Source organism: Alternaria infectoria, assembly GCF_024043175.1.
Source record: "Alternaria infectoria strain BMP 0036 chromosome Unknown scaffold_8, whole genome shotgun sequence".
NCBI classification, from domain to species: Eukaryota; Fungi; Ascomycota; class Dothideomycetes; order Pleosporales; family Pleosporaceae; genus Alternaria; species Alternaria infectoria.
In genome coordinates this window covers 191,875-211,110 of record NW_026250697.1, presented here as the reverse complement: position 1 = coordinate 211,110, position 19,236 = coordinate 191,875, and the positions used below count along the sequence as shown (strand labels likewise).

At 52.9% G+C, this 19,236-nt stretch overlaps 9 protein-coding genes across 9 annotated transcripts; 3 read left to right on the top strand and 6 right to left on the bottom strand.

Moving 5' to 3' along the window:
- Positions 1 to 364: 364 nt before the first annotated feature.
- On the bottom strand, positions 365 to 1,369 carry J4E92_005498 (uncharacterized protein; the record flags this gene model as incomplete). The annotated part of the gene is made up of 3 exons (XM_051496879.1): positions 365 to 754; positions 832 to 1,208; positions 1,258 to 1,369. The coding sequence occupies 3 exons, from the start codon at positions 1,367 to 1,369 to the stop codon at positions 365 to 367; spliced, it is 879 nt and encodes a 292-aa protein (XP_051352539.1).
- A 909-nt stretch (positions 1,370 to 2,278) lies between these two features.
- DRS1 (nucleolar DEAD-box protein required for synthesis of 60S ribosomal subunit) lies at positions 2,279 to 4,755 on the bottom strand (the record flags this gene model as incomplete). Its single annotated transcript, XM_051496878.1, has 2 exons — positions 2,279 to 3,031; positions 3,082 to 4,755. 2 exons carry the CDS (start codon positions 4,753 to 4,755, stop codon positions 2,279 to 2,281), a joined length of 2,427 nt encoding a protein of 808 aa, XP_051352538.1.
- An 837-nt stretch (positions 4,756 to 5,592) lies between these two features.
- J4E92_005496 (uncharacterized protein) lies at positions 5,593 to 6,696 on the top strand (the record flags this gene model as incomplete). The annotated part of the gene is made up of 2 exons (XM_051496877.1): positions 5,593 to 6,435; positions 6,490 to 6,696. 2 exons carry the CDS (start codon positions 5,593 to 5,595, stop codon positions 6,694 to 6,696), a joined length of 1,050 nt encoding a protein of 349 aa, XP_051352537.1.
- A 922-nt stretch (positions 6,697 to 7,618) lies between these two features.
- On the bottom strand, positions 7,619 to 9,479 carry J4E92_005495 (uncharacterized protein; the record flags this gene model as incomplete). The annotated part of the gene is made up of 4 exons (XM_051496876.1): positions 7,619 to 7,796; positions 7,844 to 7,958; positions 8,010 to 9,277; positions 9,325 to 9,479. 4 exons carry the CDS (start codon positions 9,477 to 9,479, stop codon positions 7,619 to 7,621), a joined length of 1,716 nt encoding a protein of 571 aa, XP_051352536.1.
- Positions 9,480 to 10,489: 1,010 nt separating this feature from the next.
- On the bottom strand, positions 10,490 to 11,667 carry J4E92_005494 (uncharacterized protein; the record flags this gene model as incomplete). The annotated part of the gene is made up of 3 exons (XM_051496875.1): positions 10,490 to 10,568; positions 10,622 to 11,465; positions 11,520 to 11,667. The coding sequence occupies 3 exons, from the start codon at positions 11,665 to 11,667 to the stop codon at positions 10,490 to 10,492; spliced, it is 1,071 nt and encodes a 356-aa protein (XP_051352535.1).
- A 592-nt stretch (positions 11,668 to 12,259) lies between these two features.
- On the top strand, positions 12,260 to 13,198 carry J4E92_005493 (uncharacterized protein; the record flags this gene model as incomplete). The annotated part of the gene is made up of 2 exons (XM_051496874.1): positions 12,260 to 13,000; positions 13,055 to 13,198. The coding sequence occupies 2 exons, from the start codon at positions 12,260 to 12,262 to the stop codon at positions 13,196 to 13,198; spliced, it is 885 nt and encodes a 294-aa protein (XP_051352534.1).
- A 328-nt stretch (positions 13,199 to 13,526) lies between these two features.
- On the bottom strand, positions 13,527 to 14,139 carry J4E92_005492 (uncharacterized protein; the record flags this gene model as incomplete). The annotated part of the gene is made up of 2 exons (XM_051496873.1): positions 13,527 to 13,970; positions 14,032 to 14,139. The coding sequence occupies 2 exons, from the start codon at positions 14,137 to 14,139 to the stop codon at positions 13,527 to 13,529; spliced, it is 552 nt and encodes a 183-aa protein (XP_051352533.1).
- A 701-nt stretch (positions 14,140 to 14,840) lies between these two features.
- On the bottom strand, positions 14,841 to 16,133 carry J4E92_005491 (uncharacterized protein; the record flags this gene model as incomplete). The annotated part of the gene is made up of 5 exons (XM_051496872.1): positions 14,841 to 15,090; positions 15,140 to 15,171; positions 15,225 to 15,525; positions 15,577 to 16,042; positions 16,109 to 16,133. 5 exons carry the CDS (start codon positions 16,131 to 16,133, stop codon positions 14,841 to 14,843), a joined length of 1,074 nt encoding a protein of 357 aa, XP_051352532.1.
- Positions 16,134 to 17,111: 978 nt separating this feature from the next.
- Positions 17,112 to 19,172, top strand: J4E92_005490 (uncharacterized protein; the record flags this gene model as incomplete). The annotated part of the gene is made up of 5 exons (XM_051496871.1): positions 17,112 to 17,456; positions 17,509 to 18,224; positions 18,287 to 18,460; positions 18,551 to 18,726; positions 18,823 to 19,172. The coding sequence occupies 5 exons, from the start codon at positions 17,112 to 17,114 to the stop codon at positions 19,170 to 19,172; spliced, it is 1,761 nt and encodes a 586-aa protein (XP_051352531.1).
- Positions 19,173 to 19,236: the final 64 nt, after the last annotated feature.

Here is a 19,236-nt window from a genome sequence, read left to right as displayed (position 1 = left end):
GCCTTGTCAAGACTTTGATCTTTTTCTTTTCTCCGCGCCGCAAAGCCTGGAACCATCTATAGAGGCAAAAGAGATGAACACTCGTACAAGATAAAAAGCTAGAAGCTTTAAAAAAACGAATGAAGAAAGTTGATGAAGCAGACAAGTGAAGTCGCAAATCACTACAAAATGAGTAGGTGAAAACAAGAAAAGAAGGAAAGATGAAGGGAGAAAAACCGCATACAGAAGATCTGATCTGTACACATGCATGCCCGCCGAAGATAACCCCCCAGGTGAGCGGTACTCCTCATTACCCACGAGTCTGTCTGTCCTTTCGCCAGCTCTGGACTTCAGACCCGCTTGCGTATCCGATAAGAAGAGCCATCTATTGACTCTTCTTCGCGCCCCCCTTCCTAGGCAAACCCGCCTTCCTCCTCGCCTCGCGATCACCCTCCGCGAGCCACTGGCTCGCCTTAACCATCTGAACAATGTTTATCCACTGCTTGACAGCCATAAAGGGAGCGGATGTAAGCATGCAGATCCAGGGCACAGTCGAGTCCATCTTGTTGGCGCGAGCCATCTCCATGGCTGCAGCGGAGAAGGGGCTAGCGAAGAACATGGACGGCTTGGGAGCGGCGGGGGAGCCGGGCTGGATGGACGAGGGGTTGTTGAGGTCGGAGAAGAGGGTTGGGGAGAGGAGGGGCGAGCTGAAGGAGAGTAGGTAGAGGGCGATGAAGAAGATTTCGTTCATGGCGCAGAGGGTGAAGAGGACTTTCTGTGGGTGGGTTGTTAGCATATGGCTTTGCGATCGTGCTACACACACGAGATTCCAGTTGAGTATGAGTAACGTACGTTATTGGAGTAGTACTGCTTCAACAACCAACTCCTGCTCTCATTCACGTTCTTGTGGCTCTGGCCGCTGCCGCCCATGCTCAGCGTCGCGTACATGTGCATGTAGTGGCTAGCCAAGTCGAGGGAGATGAGGCCCTGGAAGACGATGCTGAAGCGCGGGAATGCTTGCGCCAAGAAAACGAGCAGACACGTTGTTGTACACCTGTCCGTGACCATGTCGAGCACAGCTCCAAACTTGGTGCTCTGTTCGTAGGCCCGCGCGGCGTAGCCGTCGAGTGCGTCGAGCAGGCAGGATATGCTGTAGAGGAGCGTGCATGTGCGTGGGTGGAGGGGCATGTAGTAGAGCGAGATCAGGGCGAGGAAGACGCGCGAGTAGCCTGTGGGAGTGTTAGCTTGTGTATGGTGATATGGAAGGGATGCGCCTACCGATCAAGTTTGGGATGAAGAGGAATATGTTCTCGTACGCGCCCTCCTTCTCAGCCTGTGCTGGCCGTACCGCGGCGCCGTTGCCGTTGGCTTGTGTTTGTACCGATGCCATGGTGGTCGAGATGGCGTCCGATCCGTCTTCCCGATTATCCTCAATGGAGACACTCGCTATAGCTGCGTGTCTTTGTATACACGTGTACCCCGCTGCGCTTACTGCAGAGAGTGGAGGTTCGTATGCGCGCTCTGCTGATGCTCAGAGCGCTAGGCAGCAGGTGCTCGTATGGGATGACGTGCAGGCGAGGTAAAGTCCAGCGCTGGGCGTGAACGGACGGAATCGTTCGGAACGGGCGTGCAGAGTGCCAACAAACGCTTTGTCGGGCTTGCAATAGCTGTTGAAGCTGTGCGGGTCCAGACCAGAAAGTTGTCGAATGAGCCGCCGATAAGCCGAGCTGATAACGAACCCTGTCGCGAATGCAGGTGCTTGGTAGTACGGCTGCCAAAAAAGTAAGACCGAGATGGAACAAGAAGGCGTAGTTAGAGGTGTTGGAAGGAGCGTACGTGTCAAGAAACTGGTGGAAGCAAAAGTAGTTGTGCCTGGAAATTGAGGTACCATAAATCTGCCATGTTCGTCCGCCAGCTCCCGGTTACCCGCCTAGACCGGAAAGGGGGTGGGCTTGGCATATGAGGTCAATCGCACATCAGTTCCGTCACCGGACCAAACGGACCATGTGCGCTCATCAGCGATGGACATTGTGAATTTATGGGTGTTGTTTTCACACCATATGCTGGGTCTTGCTGCTGACGGTAGTCTCGCATGTTTCACGCAGAAGGGCATACAACAGCGGGGAAGTCTTCAATGAGAGTCTGCTTGCGTAACGACCTACGAATGTGTCTACGTATTCGTCAACCCTGTTCATATACTTTTGTATCCCGCACTCTTCATGTATCTCAAGAGGCAATGAATCGATAAATCGTGATCAGAGGTATCATTAAGCTATGTAACCACTCCCAAACGAACCGCCTACTCCTTGAAGCCCTTGAACGACCCGGTCTTCGCGGCGATCTTCTTCGACTTAGCCTTCTGGTGAGCCTGCTTCTCCTTCGCTTTGCCAGTACTGAGACCACGATCCGCCTTGCCCTTCTTCCAAACCTTGCCTTCTGATCGGACGTCGTTCATCTCGAGCTTCTTGCGGTCTTTGCCACTGAGCTTCTTCCCCTTTTTGGCCTTCAGAGCTGCTCCGGCAGATTGGGAAGATCCGTTTAGTGCAGCAGCACCCTTCTCTTTCTCTGCCAACTTGTCCTTCTCGGACTCGAACCATGTGCGCCTTGGCCGAGATTTGATCTCATCTTCGTGCTGGATCAGGTTCTCACCTCGCTTGAGGTCACGTTCTGTGACGCTCATGGCACGCTCTTCTTTCTCTTCGGCGAGTACCTCCTCAATTTCGCCTTCAAGATCCTTGATCTTCTTCATCCACCTGTCGGTTTCTTCTACGGGTACTTGTCGACTGACAACCTTGGCGCCTTGGTCGCGCGAAGCCTTGACGGCCTGCTTGACAACTTTGCGGTCAGGTTCTGCGGCAAGCGTACAGGCACGACCACTTCGTCCTGCACGAGCGGTACGACCAACACGATGCATGTAGATATCATGACTTTGCGGAGCTTCGTAGTTGATGACTACCGCGACGTTCTTGATATCAAGACCACGCGAGGCGACATCGGTAGCCAATAAGTAGGCGGACTTGCCTGATCGGAAAGCCTCCACGGATTGAATACGCTATGACCGTTAGTATCGTATCAAACGTCAAATGTTATTGAGTTGCTTACCTGCTCTTGGCTCATGTTACCATGGAGCTCACTAGCCTTGAGCCCACAGAGAGCGAATACAACGCGCACCCGATGCGCTTCCTTCTTTTGCCTGAAGAAGATGATGACCTTCTCTGTGTAGATCTTTTCACAGATGTACATCAAATACGCAAGCCTCTTATCTTCCTTGCCCTGCCTCAATCGCACGAACTCTTGCGTCAGACCTGCTACAGTGTGCTTCTTCGCATCAACCATCAGACGTACGGGCTTGTCCATACCGATACGAATAAGCTTGTCGACTGAGCTCGTCATGGTAGCGGAGAACAGCATAGTCTGTCGTGATTTCGGAATAGTCGTCAGGATCTCGTTCAGTTGGGTCTCGAAACCCTCTTCGAGCATACGATCGGCTTCATCGAGAACCAGAATCTCGAGATGCTCAACCTGGAAAGCAGCTGTGTTGTGCATGTGATCGATGAAACGACCAGGTGTCGCAATCACGACATCCGGTCGGGTCTTCAGCACAGCCTCTTGGTCGCGCGTTGAGAAACCACCAGCCATCAGTGCGAAGGTAATGTCGGTGAAGGAGGCAAGTTTGGTCGCGACGTTGAAACATTGTACCGCCAACTCACGAGTAGGCATGAAGATGGCGACACGGGTGGTTGGAACCTTCTTCGGTCGGTAGAGCAGACGTTCGAGGATAGGAATGAGGAAAGCGGCCGTTTTACCGGAACCAGTCTCGGCTCCTCCCACGACGTCCTTGCCTTGCATCGCAATCGGAACTGCTTTGTTCTGGATAGGCGTAGGCTCGGTGAAGCCGACAGACGCCAAACCTCGTAGAATGGGTCGTGAAAGCGACATGGCTTGGAAAGAACCAGTACCGCCTTTGGCCCCCTTCTTCTTCTTGATCTGCACGCTGTCTTCGGGCGCGAAGAAAGCCGCTGCCTTCTTCGCCTCGACGGCGTCCTCTTCCTCGCTCTGATCTTCATGGTCTGTTTCGGCGCCCTCAAGGTCCATGGGATGTGGTACATGCGGTACTTCTGCTTCTTCGTCCGAGTCGCCCTCCTCTTCGCTTCCACTACCCTCAGCCTCTGAAGCCTCCTCCTCGTCCTCCTGGTCTTCCTCTGAGTCGCTTGCTGCGCCCATGCCGAACCCGTCTTCGGCCATAAGCTCGTCATCCTCGCCGAAATCTTCAAAGTCGCCATTGACAGAAGCCTCGGGCGATTCCGTTTCTATGACTGCCTGTGCGCTCTTCTTATTCCGCCTCCGCTCGATGATGTCGTCGACATCGACCGCGGTGCCCTTCTTCTGCGACTCCTGCGCTACTGTGCCGTTGTCATTGCCCCAGCCGTCGAACTCCTCCACGAATCCGGTATCTATGTCGCCGACCGCAAACTCGAAGTCGCTAGCAATGTCGTCGTTCTGTTCGACATCTTCAGTCGGTTCTGGCATCGCGTTGTCATCTTCGATTTCTGGAGCGGGCTCTGCTCCTTTCTTTCCCTTCTTCTTGTCCTTCTTCGCTTTCTTCGACGCGACTTCTTTCGGCTTAACGTGGAGATCAGGGTCTTCAGTGTATTTCCTCTTCTTTCCAGCGCCAGCTAGTTTGGCCGTTGCTGCAGCCTCGTCGGCACCACCGTCGTCGGATACATCTTCGTGATCGGAGATGGTAAAGATAAAGTCGTCGTCCTTGGGCGCCATGGTTATCGTGTGACAATACCTCGTGTACTGGGGTAATTGCAGAGACAGTTGAGCGTTCTGCGTTTGCAAGCGTCGCAAAAAAAGTTCGGGCTCGGGGGATCTGTGCTCAGCGCACCCCTGCAGCCTAAAAGTGGGGTCGCTGCAGCCGTCGCGACTGCGAACAGCTTGGATCTCCGAGTCGTGGCAAACATCACTCGGACGTCTACATCATCTCAGATTTCACTCAGCTATCAAGTTTTAATGGTGTGTATGCAGCAAGATGCATCAAGAATACTAACCACCAGGATGCTCGTTAGCGCGTTGATAGCGCGTTGACAGCCTACCAGGCATCAGAGACGTTTGCGACAAACGAACATGGTCCAATGACGACTGACGAGATGCGCCAATAGATGACACCAGGTCTCACACTGAGGCCGCTCTCTCATGTGATATTGTATAGGTCCTGATATAATACTGCTTACTACTTCTGCTAGCCTTATTCAATGGGATATCTAGGTATAGGCTGAGCAACATACCCATCTGTCTGGCTCAAGCGTCCACGGTACCTAGATACCAAGCTCCAGATCTCAGGCTACAACCTTCCCATTAAACGGCTGAGAAGTTTACCGTGAGTCACTGCCTGCCAATTGAAGCCAGGCATCCACAGCGCCTTCCGGTTCCATACCGCCAACCGACGTCAGCTGCAGCCTCAGCCTGATATAACTAGCCTTGTCAGTCACGATTCGGTCGAGGCTCCTTCTATACCACGCTTTTCACTCTTCAATCTATTTTACTTGGTCGCTGAATCACCACTAATCAAACACCGTACCACCACCTCACTGACCACCTCACTCCACCATGCGTCGAGTACCACGAAGAGCAGCCTCACCCACCCCAACCACCCGAGTCCTCCGCTCGCAGACTAAACAAGCAGTTTCAGAAGCCCACGCCACCAAGGTCACCAAGCCCACCAAGAAGCGTCGCCCACGTGCAGATCCCTGGGCGAAGAAGCGCAAGCCAAACCCCAACCCCCGGCCGCGCAAGCCACCGCCCACCCACTTCACATGCCGCATCTGCATCGAAGAGCAAGCCACCGATGAGTTCGTCAAATGGGTACCACCCAAGCGCGGACGCTGGCAGCAACACCTAGACGTCCCCTTCACCTGCATCGCCCACCTAGCCCGGAACCCCAGCAAACGGAAAATCGACCCCGTCTGCAAGACATGTATCGGCAACTTCCTCTCCGCAAAGATGGACACGCTCGGCGTACGCCAACTCGGCGCTGGCTGTCTAGAACCCGGTTGTACGGAGCCCTGGGACCACCACTTCATCCTGCGCTACATGCCTCCGGGTGACGCGCTCGAGAAGTTCAACATGGAAATGCTGGAAGTGTGGAAAGAAACTGCGAGTCCCAAGCCCATGACCTGTCTCTCACCGACATGCACTGCGATCGGTCTGCCAGATGCGACGGCGGCTGGATACCCGCAAGTCGCGTGCAACGACTGTGCTTTCCGGTCTTGCGCCCAGTGTCTTGTTCCGTGGCACAAGGACGTTACGTGCGCGGAGTATGCAGCGAAGCATGTGGATGAGAAGATGAGTGATGCCGAGAAAGAAACGCTCAAGTTGATGCAGGGTAAAGATGGGAAGAGGTGTCCGAATTGCCAGTTGGTTATCGAGAAGGATGGTGGCTGTGATAGCATGGTAAGACCCTATCTTGAACTTCTCATATGTTTCACTTTACTAATTCACGGACAGTTCTGCGTTGGATGCCACAAATACTTCAACTGGGCAAGTGCCGCTTCAGCATTGACCGGCGCTAAGAAAGCCGAAGCTCCTTACATCCGCGACATGCCGTACTTGTTTCACGATGGTATGGTCGTGTGCGAGATGGACGGTATCAATGGACTGGACGGTACTACGACTCCGGTTGCTGCGGCGCCAGACAGTATGGTAGAGGGATGATGTGTGATATTGAAGTGGCGAGGTTATGACTGTTATCATTACGAAGGGATATGCATTGTTTACATGTTATGTACTTGCGACATGGGTCCCGGCATGGAGTGTATTGGGTTTGGGCACATGTTGTTAATGTCCAACAAAAATTCTATAGAAAAACTTCAGCACATCACAATCACTCATACACAACGATACCATCGATGGATCTGCCAGAGCACTCAGGCCCCAAATGGTGTAGATTTTTGGTTGTACAGAATTTGCGTATTAGTTACAGAATCCCAGCTCGCAGCCACGAGTTTCCTCTCTTTCCCGGTGTGTTGTAAAGCAAATTGATCGCTCCCCTCGCTGTCTGTGACTCCAATCGCGCGGACGAATACCACCTGTCCCGCTCGTCGTGAAACGCCATGTGAATGCATTTTGAACGCCAACCAACGCCAACTGCAGAATGGGGGGTTGATGCATTATGGTAAAAGTTGGGTGATCAAACCTTCTTGTAGTGTTTTTGTGACTGCGCTCTGCGGCGGTCTTTTCCTACTTTTTTTTTCTGGTTTTGTTTGTTAGAGGCCCTCGGATGTACTGATACGCACCTGCACCTGATGCGGCGTCGGATCGCAAGTCCGGAGGCGTCTCTAAGTCGATCGATAAAGACCTGTGTAATCAGGCAGGCAGGTTGCTAACGAGCCGTACCTTTGTCGGCGCGTGAGGAAGCAGCCGGAACTGAAGAGAAGAAGAATGTCAGAAACCCCAAGAATATCAAGTGAATGATGGAGAGTGTAGAAAAAGCGAACATGTGCTAGCTTAGCTGAAAGCGAACTTATGCTGCCGCTGGAGTAGCGACTCCATTGGTAGCCAGTTCGGCCTGTCGACGCTTTGCTGCCGAATGCTCGCTGTCCTGTATTAGCACAATCGTCAGCATAATGGCGTATGATTACTCTCGGGACGCGGGTGAGCGTCGAGAGGATTTAGTGAGGCGTGAGTCACGCACGTCAATGCCTGTATCGGCGAAGTGGCGCTTAGCACTTTTCGCGTCCTTCTTCTTCTTGTCTTTGCTAGGCTTCTTTGGTCGGGTCTCTCCTTCGACGAAGACATCGTCGGGAAGCGCAGTACTGACAAGTTAGTAATTGCCACAAGCATCGACAGGTGGTATACTTACTTGCGTGTATGGACTACCTTGACCGACATCACTTTGTCATCGTAGAGGTCGGAATCAGTGATGTAACTCCTGAATTGGCTCACTGGGTAGGAGATGTCGAGCGACTTGGTAGCATCTACACGCCGAGTTAGCTGTGCCATGTGATGGATAACTTAGATGTACGAACCTGGAGGTAAAGTAAGACCAATGTAGAAGGTCGTAGTGTAAATGATATGCTGCTCGCCATTCGCTGGCTCAGTGCCCTCAGCGGGAACTTCGGATGCCGGTATCATATACTCGAGAGAACCCTGCGTAACCTCATGAAATTGATCGTCTTTGCAGCGGTGGAAACGTTCGAAATAGTGAATGTACGGGCGGGCGGTGTCGATGCCCGTTTGTCCATCATCGATGCCTTTGACGATATGACGGATTTTCGACTGTACCAGTCCGGAGAAGGTCGAGTTGGCTTCCTTAGTCCGACTGGCGGCAACGACACTGAGGTAGTATTTGTGGTCTTTAGTAAAGAAAGAGTGGCGCTCGAAGAGTGAATCCCAGTCCTTGGCGCCCGAGAAGATATGCTGTAGGATCTTGTCCGCTCGCCCGAACTCCTCCTTCATGATTCGCAGCGTCGATGGCATCACCGTATGTGTAGCGCACATGGACGGAAAGGCGGGTGTGATGATGGGCATGAGGTGGGCGCGATCGCCGCCGTAGACCTGGGGATTCCACACCCGGAGACCCAAGTCGCCTTCTTCGATGTGCTTTAGCATAACAGGCCGCGGCCAGGTCCATTTGTACATCAAGCTGAAGAACTTGGAAACGATAGTAGCGCCGTTGGCCATGGGATACAGCTGGCAGATGCGCGCAACCATGATGGCCCATGCAACTCCGCCAGGGTATCCGAAGACTGCACCGTAGATGCCGCGGCGGTTTGACCAGAGTTTGATGGCCCTCAGCGCGTGTCGAAAGCTGACCTTTTGCGGCACCGCATCCAAGAGTTCGTTGGTGACTCGTGTGCCGTTCACACTCCGTGTTGCCGACTCGCCGAGACCTTCCAAATCCTTCTTCTCGATCGTCTCCATTGTTCTTGGTATCGACGATCTCTTCGGCAAGGACGCGAATAGCAAATCTATGCTCACACCGCGGTATTCCATCTTGATAATGGGGACAAAGGCATCTTCGACGGGCACGAATTCGGTGATGTCTTCGGCCTTGGACATCTCTCTGAAGGTCGGAGGGAAGTTTTTGAAGAATTCGTCGATGGTCACGAACTTGGGCGCGACAACGAGTGTATCGATATCCGACGTGGGACCGTGGACGCCGAGAGCGTAACTACCGAAGGTGAAGATCTTGCCGCCGGCGGCATCGAGGACAGGCTGCTGCACACCCTTCTGTTTGCCGACGCGACGGACAAACTCTTCGACGACCTTCTGAATGTGATCGATGACCTCCTCCCTGCGAAGATTAGCTTGGCGCGACTACGTGTTCAGGGAGCGCCGTACCTCCTGCGGTTGCCCTCGGGAGTCTCGAAGACATTCTCAGTCTTCAGCGTCTCGATGAGTTTGTCGTTTAGCCGGATATCGTGTTCAGTCGGCGCGGCCTCTGATATGGCGCTGGTGACTCCAAACTGCCGGGTGGGCTTCTTCTGGCCGTCCATGGTGAAGGGTGAGAGAATCGGGGTTGAAAGAGTCGCGCGACTTCGGGGGTGCTGCGGCGAGCTGGCGCGGAAGAAGTCGCAATCGGGCGCGTGTCGGGGTGGATTGTCGTGAGAGACGGCTGGGAAATGAGTGTAATAAGAGATTCAGCGCTCCCACATGGCGACGCGACCTTTCCCGAGTTGAAGTCTGGAAAGTGAATGCACAGCAATCAGAAGTCCAGGATGCTTCCGTCTTGCGAGAAGCCCGTTGCCAAGCCGCTAGTGCGCCACTGTGGCTCATCTTAGAAGCGGCGGCATTCACCCGTCGCCATCGCAACATTGGCAAACCTTGCCAACTCAACATCACCATCGCCTAACATGGCGAGACAATTACCCTTGCATCTCTCTCACAAGAGTGCACTAGTGCTATTGCCTCCCGCTAATATCGCTGCACCTATCGAAGGCGTCCGACGCACGCACGACAAGAACTTCGAGCGATGGCCTGCGCATATAAACCTGCTATACCCTTTCCTATCGTCACCTTCTGAAACTAGCGGGCAAGGCGAGGACTCGCACTCGTCTCTCAAGCCTGACATACGTGTCCGTGTCGCAAGAGCCGTTCAAGACATACGATCATTCCACATAACGCTGAATGCGGATCCACCCGGGTTCTTCAGCCACGGCAAAGGGGGCAGCAAAACAGTCTGGCTAGGTCCTACTACAGACAATGTCCAACGGCTTCAAGCAGTTCTGCAACAGGAATTTGCTGAAGTAAATGCAGATCGGCGGCCCTTCGTCCCTCACCTTTCTGTAGGACAGGTGAAGAGTGAGGCCCGCCTGGATGAACTCCGCACACTGATTAGAAAGAGAATAGCGGAACATGTGGATCACAGCCCAAATGATGAAGTCATGCCTGCAGCTTTGGACTGGCATGTTGATCAAGTATGTGTTATTCAACGTAATACCTACAATGATCGTTTCAAGGTAGTCGAGACTATCAAGCTGGGAAAGCAGTAGCATCGTTTGCGAGATCAGTTCTTCGAAAAGAACTCCCGCATTTGGTTATCCAGCCATTTCACGTCTTCGGTCGACTGCCCTGGTCCGCCGGCCCTAAGTTGCCTGTCAGCTTCAAGTGTTCGATACATCCGGAAATACAAACCTACCAGTGGCCCCAGATAGATGGAAAAATCTTCAATGTTCCCACGCCTGGCTTCATGTTCTGAACCTCAATTTCTGAATCTTCTGGTGGGAAATACAGATCTGTCTTCGCTGGCAGGACAAGTGTCTTCGCTTTGATACCCTTCATCGCTTTCTCAAAATCGCCATTATACGGTTCTTGCTGCGAGCAGTCACCAGCTTGCCATGTATGCGCCATGACCAGCATATTCTCTGGGTCTTTCGAGAGTGCCCAAGCTTCCCAGAAGTTGACAAGAAAGTCGTCCAGATTCTTGAATCCAAGCGTGGGTGCTGTCTCATACAGCTTCTCACGATAGAATGCTTGTGAAAAGCCCCAGCCAGCATAAACGCGTCCAAGAGCCTTCAATCCGACCTCTCGGTTCGAGGATGCGAATTGCTCTGTTTTGCCCTGAGCAGCTAGAAGACTTGGCTTCGCAACTCCTGCTGAACTTGTTCCTATTGCAGCGTACAAGGCGCTCTTGACGCCTTCTAGGAAAACCTGGTTATGCAAGCTCGTCTTTGCACTTCCACAAAACGGTACCGCGAGGTCCATAAAGTCTGGGAACTGTGTAGCCCACTGATACGTCTGCCCCGCACCCATAGACCAACCAAGGACTGCACGAGCATGCTTTACACCAAGATGTTTAGTGACCAGCTCATGCTGCGCTCTCACGTTGTCGTAAAACAGCACTTCTGGAAACGGGCGCAAATCTGGCATGTTGGATGGCGAAGACGACTGCCCGTTGCCAAATAAAGCGGGCATGATGATGTAGTATTCAGAAGGGTTGAGTGTCTTGTCTGAGCCCGTCAGCCAGATATTGTCGGATATCGCTACATCAACGTATTAGCAGCTGCCCAGCAATGGGTGCCTGGGGTTACGCATACTCCCAGAATACCATGTTGGGTATATGATAGCAGGTAGCGATGGATCGCCTAAAGTTTTGTAGGCGATGAAAGCGTCTGGAATCTCTCCACCCGACTTGAGCTTGAAGTTTCCCAACTTGTAGGTTTGGTAATCATCGTTTGTAGACATGTTGGTCTTTAGAAGGAAGGAATATGATGCTACTTAGGGTAGCTATAGGAGCGCGGGTCCATTTATCACCATCCAGAGATATGCACAATCACGCTGCCTATCTATCATCACCATGCCCCTCAGTTCCAGCTTCCGTGGTAGACCCTGCCACTAAGCTCTGGCGTGGTTATCGTTCATGGCGGGGTAGCTGAGAGATATGGTGGGGTACATGACGTTGACAACCCCGTCCCTTGCGGCAAATCGCCGTGTGTACCCGTCAGAATGGCCATGGCCAAACCTTCTTTACGGGCCAGAAAGATATATCTTCTAGCAGCCTCAATGCAAATAGAGATTCTTAGTTCCAAGCGGCCTACCGAGATTCCTATGATGGCGGCTCAAGAAGCCTCGGTGGGCATTCCGCGGCCGCCCCTTGTGCAATTGCAGGCTCGGAATTATATCCGCTATTTGCCGTAGAGCACTTTTTTGCGCGATTGATCATCTTTTACTAAACGGCAGTTGCATCTATACCTAAATATCGATATAAAAGTCTTCGTTCCCGTGATCATCAATACAGCACAATTCTTCACCCAAGTCTCAACACACAGACATCATCATGGCAACCGGACGAGCAGACGCCGAAAAGGAGATAAAGCGCAACCCACACGGAGACTTCAAAGCAGTCGAAGCCTCGCGCCCACCCTTCGACAAATCCTCCTCCTTCCACTACACACAGACCCCGAAACCCAACTGGCAACCTGGTTCCGGTCCCAACGAGCCCTCGAGCCTGCAAAAGGCGCACCGCTCCATCAACCCCTACGAAGAAGGCCGACCTGTAGTACACAACTACAAGCTACTCATCTCCGCCATTGTCCCCCGCCCCATTGGCTTCGTCTCAACAATCAGCGCAGATGGAAAAAGCACGAACCTCGCTCCCTTCAGCTACTTCAACCTCGTGAACCACGATCCACCAATGTTCGTCCTTGGGTTTGCAGGTGGCATGGACAAAGCCAAGGATACGCTGAAGAATCTGGTTGATACCAAGGAAGCTGTCATCAACATCATCACGGAGGAGTACGTCGAGGCGGCAAACTACACGAGCATCAATGCGCCGGCTGATGTGAGTGAATGGGCGTTTAGCGGGCTGCACGCGGAGAAGAGTAAGTTTGTCAAGCCGGATCGTGTCAAGGAGGCCGTGTTTAGTATTGAGGGAAAGCTGGTGAACACGGTGGAGTGGACGAGTAAGAATCCTGCTACGCCGGATAAGAAGACGGGTGTTACTGCGTTTGTGGAGGGTGTCAACTTCTGGGTTCGGGAGGATGCTATTGACGAGCAGGGTGTGCTTGTTGATCCTGCAGTAAGTATTCAGCGTGAGGATTGTGGGTGTTGGAAGATTGCTAATGCTGGACAGGTTCTCAAGCCGATATCTAGGCTGGGTGGTATTACGTATGCGAGGTCGACCCAGGCGTTTGAGCTGCCAAGACCGGATTATGAGGAGGTTACTAAGGATCCTGAGGTTGCGAAGTTGGCGCAGCCGAAGGGTCCAGGCCAGTAGGGAGTCTTATCGAGGCCGTGGGGCAACACACATGTACTGTGTGCATGGAAAGTGGGAGGCGCATAGATCTAAAGGTATAGACGAGTAAATATATGGCCAATACAAGGAGACATCACTCAATGGGACGAGCATCTTTTCGTTCGCAACTCATAACTGTGTAGAAAAGAAGCAGAGGTATCATAACTAAAACTCGTCTACAAATTCGGATGTCGTTCCGCCTCACGTGGAAATCTCATCCCTAGCCAAGGGCAGCCCAATGAAGAAATTTAAACGACCTGCCCTGTGAATCCTACTCCTCTAATCCAACTTCAACACTTCGTACCAACGCTTACAAGGCCATGACACCGGCGAATGCGGCAGCAAAACCAGCGCCCATGACGCCAACAACGTTGGCCATGGCGGCACCGGTTCCAGTCGCAGACGCACTCGCACCGGTCGCAGATGCACCACTAGCACCGGCTCCAGTGGTAGTAGCAAGAGTGCCGTTCTCGCCGAGGATAGCCTGGTTGACCAGCCTCTGAACCTCCTGGTTGTACTTGTCGTAGTAGCTCTTCACATCGCTGGGGAGCGCGCTGTACCAGGCCGGTGTCTCAGAGAGGGTCTCAAGCGCGCCGACCTCGGTGACGCCGCTGGGAATCGAGTAGGAAGCGGTAGCAACGAAGGATTTGAGACCATCGTGAGCGGATTTGGCGGCAGCGAGGTTGGAGGCTTGGGTGAGGGATGCGAGGCCCGTCTCGACTACGTTCAACACGGACGAAGCGTAACCGTCGATCTTAATATCGTGGATCAGCATTGATTACACAAGGTAATGGGTGGGGTAGACTGGAACATACATCGGTGAGGATGTTGAGGTTGGTGGGAAACGGTGTGGTGATGATAGCGAACTCTGCGACAGCAGTGCCAGCAACGGCAGTGAGGAGAGCGAGGTTCTTGAACTGCATCGTAACGGTAATCGCGAAAGTTGTGGAGAACGTTGGTAAAGAACAGGTGAACAGTGCCGTCTAAAGTTGAAACTAAGATCGAAGAATGCAAGAAATAACGATTGACAGAAGCAAGAGCGAGGACCTAGGAGAGCAAAACGCGTGGGAGAGCAGGCAGCATCCACTTTATGTATACTTGAATTTGTGCATCAACACCCGAACGCGTATACTCCGCCACGAAACTCGGCTCCAGCGCATGGGTAATAATGTCGTGTCAGCCCGTCATCTTCGCTGTCTTGCGCCATGCCGTAGTATTTTTGTTTTTAGTAACGAAAACCGTTGAGCGCCTTGCAGGTAAGCTGAAGATCTGTCAAACGGTGCCCCCCAACATGATCGTCACGTCAACGCAAACCATCAATCGGGGGACCCACAGCAAAAAGATCAACGACACGCGTTCGATGTGCAAACTGCAATGAGGGCCACAATCTCAGGGTGTTTCGAATGATATTCAGGGGGCGGTTATCTTGGATTCGGTGCGGGAATGTTTGGGACGGCCTAGGCCTCGTTTAGAGTGGGTTGCATTAGGGCCCACTTTGGCCCCGAACAAGCTTTTTCCCTCAATCGACGCAATTAGCTGTCAGCGAGGCCTCCCACTAGATCTATAAATACGCTCAACACAATTTCACAGCCTTGATGTTCGAGGCTGCGATTTCTCACTTCGTCTAATCAACCTCTCGTACAGCTGTCGTGGTTGTGATGCCTTCGCCGCTGGACTTCTTTCCTGTGGTTTCGCGTTCTTCGCTGGAAGAAATGCTCTCGGCTTGCGCGCTGTGAGGGGGGCTGCTCTTGCTTTCTTTCCATCCTAGGAACGCGAAACCGATGATGACGACGAGCCAGTATAGGTTGTACGAGATGACGGAGCCGTAGGTCGCGCTGTTTTGCCAGCCGAAAAGAGAGTTGAAGATACCCCAACTGAGCCGATGTTAGCGAGGAAACATCTGGATGAGAGTGCATCACTTACCCGCCATCGCCGTTTTCCAACGGTGAGCAACACTGGTGTAGCAGTCAGCATACGATCTTCGGGTACTGTCAGAACCAAGACCTACGTTGACATGCCACACGCTCTTCCTGATATCGTAGCTACCCGGGCCGGCACCGGCTTCTGCAGCACCCTCGCCAGCGAGCTTGACCCAGGCATTCTGTTCGAGGTTCCAGACACCTTTGGAGAACAGACCCGCTGCAACCAGGTAAAGGAAGCACGTCGAGATGACGAGGAAGATTTGTAGAGAAGTCTTGTTGCCGCCCTTGTAGATGAGGAATCCGACCAAGGCACCCGCACCGAGACCGCAGAGTACCGCGAGAGGGAAGCTAGTCGCTGGCGCACCGAGTCCGACACCTGCGATGAACCTGGTGGACTGATCAGCTCTGCGATGCAGGGGCAGGACTGAAGTAACTTACAGCACTGCTTCAATGCCTTCGCGAAGCACGGTAACGAAAGGCAGGATGAACATGGCGTACTTTTCCGACCATCGCTTCAACCTGCCCTTAATGGGTAGTTTCGAATCCTTTTGCTCCAGTACTTTGGAAATCTTCACACGCCATTTGTCTTGAAGCTTGCTGACGCGGAGCAGGGCAGCTCCCATCATAGTGATGATGACACTTGCGAGGATTGCGAAGGCGCCTTCCCAAATATTTTCTGCAGCTTCAAAGGCATTGCGTCCAGCAGTGTAGAAGGTGCCAATGACACCGGCGCAGATGATCAAGCAGATAAAAACACCCGCCCCGACGCCATACCAGACCTGCCGTACGAGTCGTTTGTGGACTGTCGCGTCATGTTCAGGGCCGAGGGTTTGCTTGAGGAAGGCGAGAAGTACAGAGACGATGATGCTGGTTTCCAGACATTCGCGGAAACAAATGAAGAAGACTTGATCAGTGTTAGCAATGATGGTCTGCACCGCAAAGTAGAAGCCGACTGTTCTCGCATACGTACCTGGCACAGCAAAGACGTTCGGCATCTTGAGGAACCTTGCGTTAAAGTTGCGTGGTTTGTTACCCTCACTGGGTATTTGATAAAGAACAGAGAAAGGATCTAATCAGATGGGTGGACATGCACCGACTCCCGAAGCTGAGGGTGGCTAACACGCGCCTGCCGTTCGTGTCGATAGCGTTAGACAAGAGCCGAAGTTCGGGCGTGCACGACGACCCTGCCTCTTAATTTGAGTTTCTCCCGGTATCACGACGGACCGATCATGCTTCAGCTTTGTGCTGCATCGGCTGCGACTCCGACTGCGATAGCTCTGGTTGTCATCTTCTGGCTCTAGGCAAATACACCCAACCTCAGTCCCATTTCTCCGCTCTGTTTTCGACCACAGATGCTCCAACACCCTCTCAAACCTCCGAGTTATCTGATCCGCACCTTCACATGCCCAGCACGCCAAATCCAATCAAGACTTCGTGGCGCGGACTAGCGCAAGCTTATTGGTCCTTCGGCGCCGTCGCTTACCCCAGACCCTGGCCGATCGTGGTCCAGATTATCAGATGGACCGATAACACCCGGTGAATGTCACCCCACAGCAAATCAAGCTCGACAAACTCGCTAGTCGTTACCCAAGACGTGGAAAATTCAATCTGATACTGGGATGATCAAACACGTCAGGCCGAGGTAAGTCTAGTTCGTGAGGGAAATACACAGAAGCCCCGCTTTGCGACACTTTGTGGCCGCCTTCAGACCGTCGAGAACATGGGCTCATGATCTGATAACTCGGCGCCGAAGCATGCGGGCTTGAGATGGTGGAGGCTAAATGCTTAGAGAGTCTTATCTGATCTCCGCACGTCGGATCTTACGTCCTGCGTCTGACGAGAGTGTTCTTGCATCGGCACTAACGTGGGTGTAGCACATGAACTTCCTTGGTACAGTCGTACTCACAGCAGCCTGATCATCAGCGACGAGAGCTGACTACATCTGATCCTCAGCACTCGCTTCGTGCGCCATCATGGCACTCTCACTATCGAGCCTCCTCCTTCCGCTCTCCCTACTACTATCAGTCGCTACCTGCGCGACCGTCACATATGACTTCGACATAGCATGGACTTATGCGAACCCCGATGGGCAGGAAACGCGCCCGGTCATTGGCATCAATGGCCAATGGCCTTTACCACCCATCGTAGTCACGAAAGGCGATCAGGTCATCGTCAACGCAAAGAACTCTCTTGGAAATGAGTCGACGAGTCTACATTTCCATGGCTTGTACATGAATGGAACTACGCATATGGACGGCCCTGTTGCTGTCACACAATGCGGTATCCCTCCAGGCAGCTCCTTCACATACAACTTCACCGTGAGTTGCGCAGTCACTGATGGATAGTCATTGCAGTCTTTAACCTAACTAGGTCGACCAACCCGGCACATATTGGTACCACAGCCATGAGCGCGGCCAATATCCAGATGGTCTTCGAGGCCCTCTGATAGTGCATGACCCCGAAGACCCATTCAAAGATCTCTACGACGAAGAAGTAGTCATAACACTTTCCGATTGGTATCACGATCTCATGCACAATCTCTTGGGCGAATTCATCAACATCGCCAATCCTTCCGGCGCAGAGCCTGTACCTCAAGCTGCATTGCTCAATGACACTCAGAACTTGACGGTCGCCATTCAACCAGGAAAGACGTATCTCTTCCGCTTGGTCAACATGGGTGCGTTCGCTGCCCAATACGTCTGGTTCGAGGATCATACCATGCGCGTTGTCGAGGTCGATGGCGTGTACACGGAACCCATGGAGGCAGATATGATCTACCTGACCGCAGCACAGCGGTACAGTGTTCTCGTCACTGCCAAGAACGACACCAATTCCAACTTCGCTTTCGTAGGTAGCATGGACCAGGATCTGTTCGATGCTATACCCGATGGGCTGAATCCCAATGTCACGGGATGGCTTGTCTACGATGATGAGAAGGATATGCCTGCCGCGAAGGAGATATCAGAATTCGAGCCTTTTGATGATTTCGCTTTGGTACCGCACGATAAGGAAGAGCTGTTTGATCATGTCGATCGGTCTATCACGCTGGACTTAAAGATGGACAATCTCGATGACGGGGCAAATTAGTGAGTCGCCGATCTCCTATCCCATAATTATATTTGGACTACTAGGAACTGACACATGGCAGCGCTTTCTTCAACGACGTAACCTACGTCAGTCCCAAGGTACCCACCTTATACACCGTCCTCTCCACCGGCCCCAACGCAACCAACCCCACCATCTACGGCAGCAACACGAACGCGTTCGTACTTGCTCAAAACGAAATTGTGGAAATCGTGCTGAACAATGATGACCCTGGAAAGTGCGTATATCCCTCTCATCTTCGCATCCTTCACTCGCTACACCAATGTCGAAGCGTAGATGATGCATTCATACTAACACTCATTCCCAGGCACCCCTTCCATCTCCACGGCCACGCCTTCCAAGTCGTAACCCGCAGCGACGACGACGCAGGCTTCTACGACCCCACCAACACAACCACACCCCCTTCCACACCCATGCGACGCGACACCGTCCTCGTCCGACCAAACGGACACATCGTGCTGCGTTTCCGATCTGACAACCCTGGTAAGTCACTCACTCCCACGCACCAGAACCAACATTACCATCAACTCGTTATCTAAACGCGATCCCATACTTCCACCTACTAACATCCCCCCCAAGGCGTCTGGCTCTTCCACTGCCACATAGAATGGCACGTAGCCTCCGGGCTAACCGCCACAATGATCGAAGCCCCGCTCGCCGTCCAAGCCCAACTCTCCCCTTCTTCCTCCAACAACGCGATCCCGCAATCGCACTGGGACGTGTGTGAAACGGGGCATGTACCCACGCAAGGGAATGCAGCGGGCAACACGGTTGATTACGAGGATCTGAGCGGTGAGAATAAGAGTCCGGGGCGGTTACCGGAGGGTTTCACGGCGAGGGGGATTGTGGCGTTGGTGTTTAGTTGTTTGAGTGCGTTTGGTGGGATGGGGGTTATTGGGTGGTATGGGTTGAAGCCTATTCAGGGGTGAGGAGGGAGGGGGTAGGTGGTGATGAGAGTGGATTTGAGGGAGATGTGATACCAAACAGATGGGC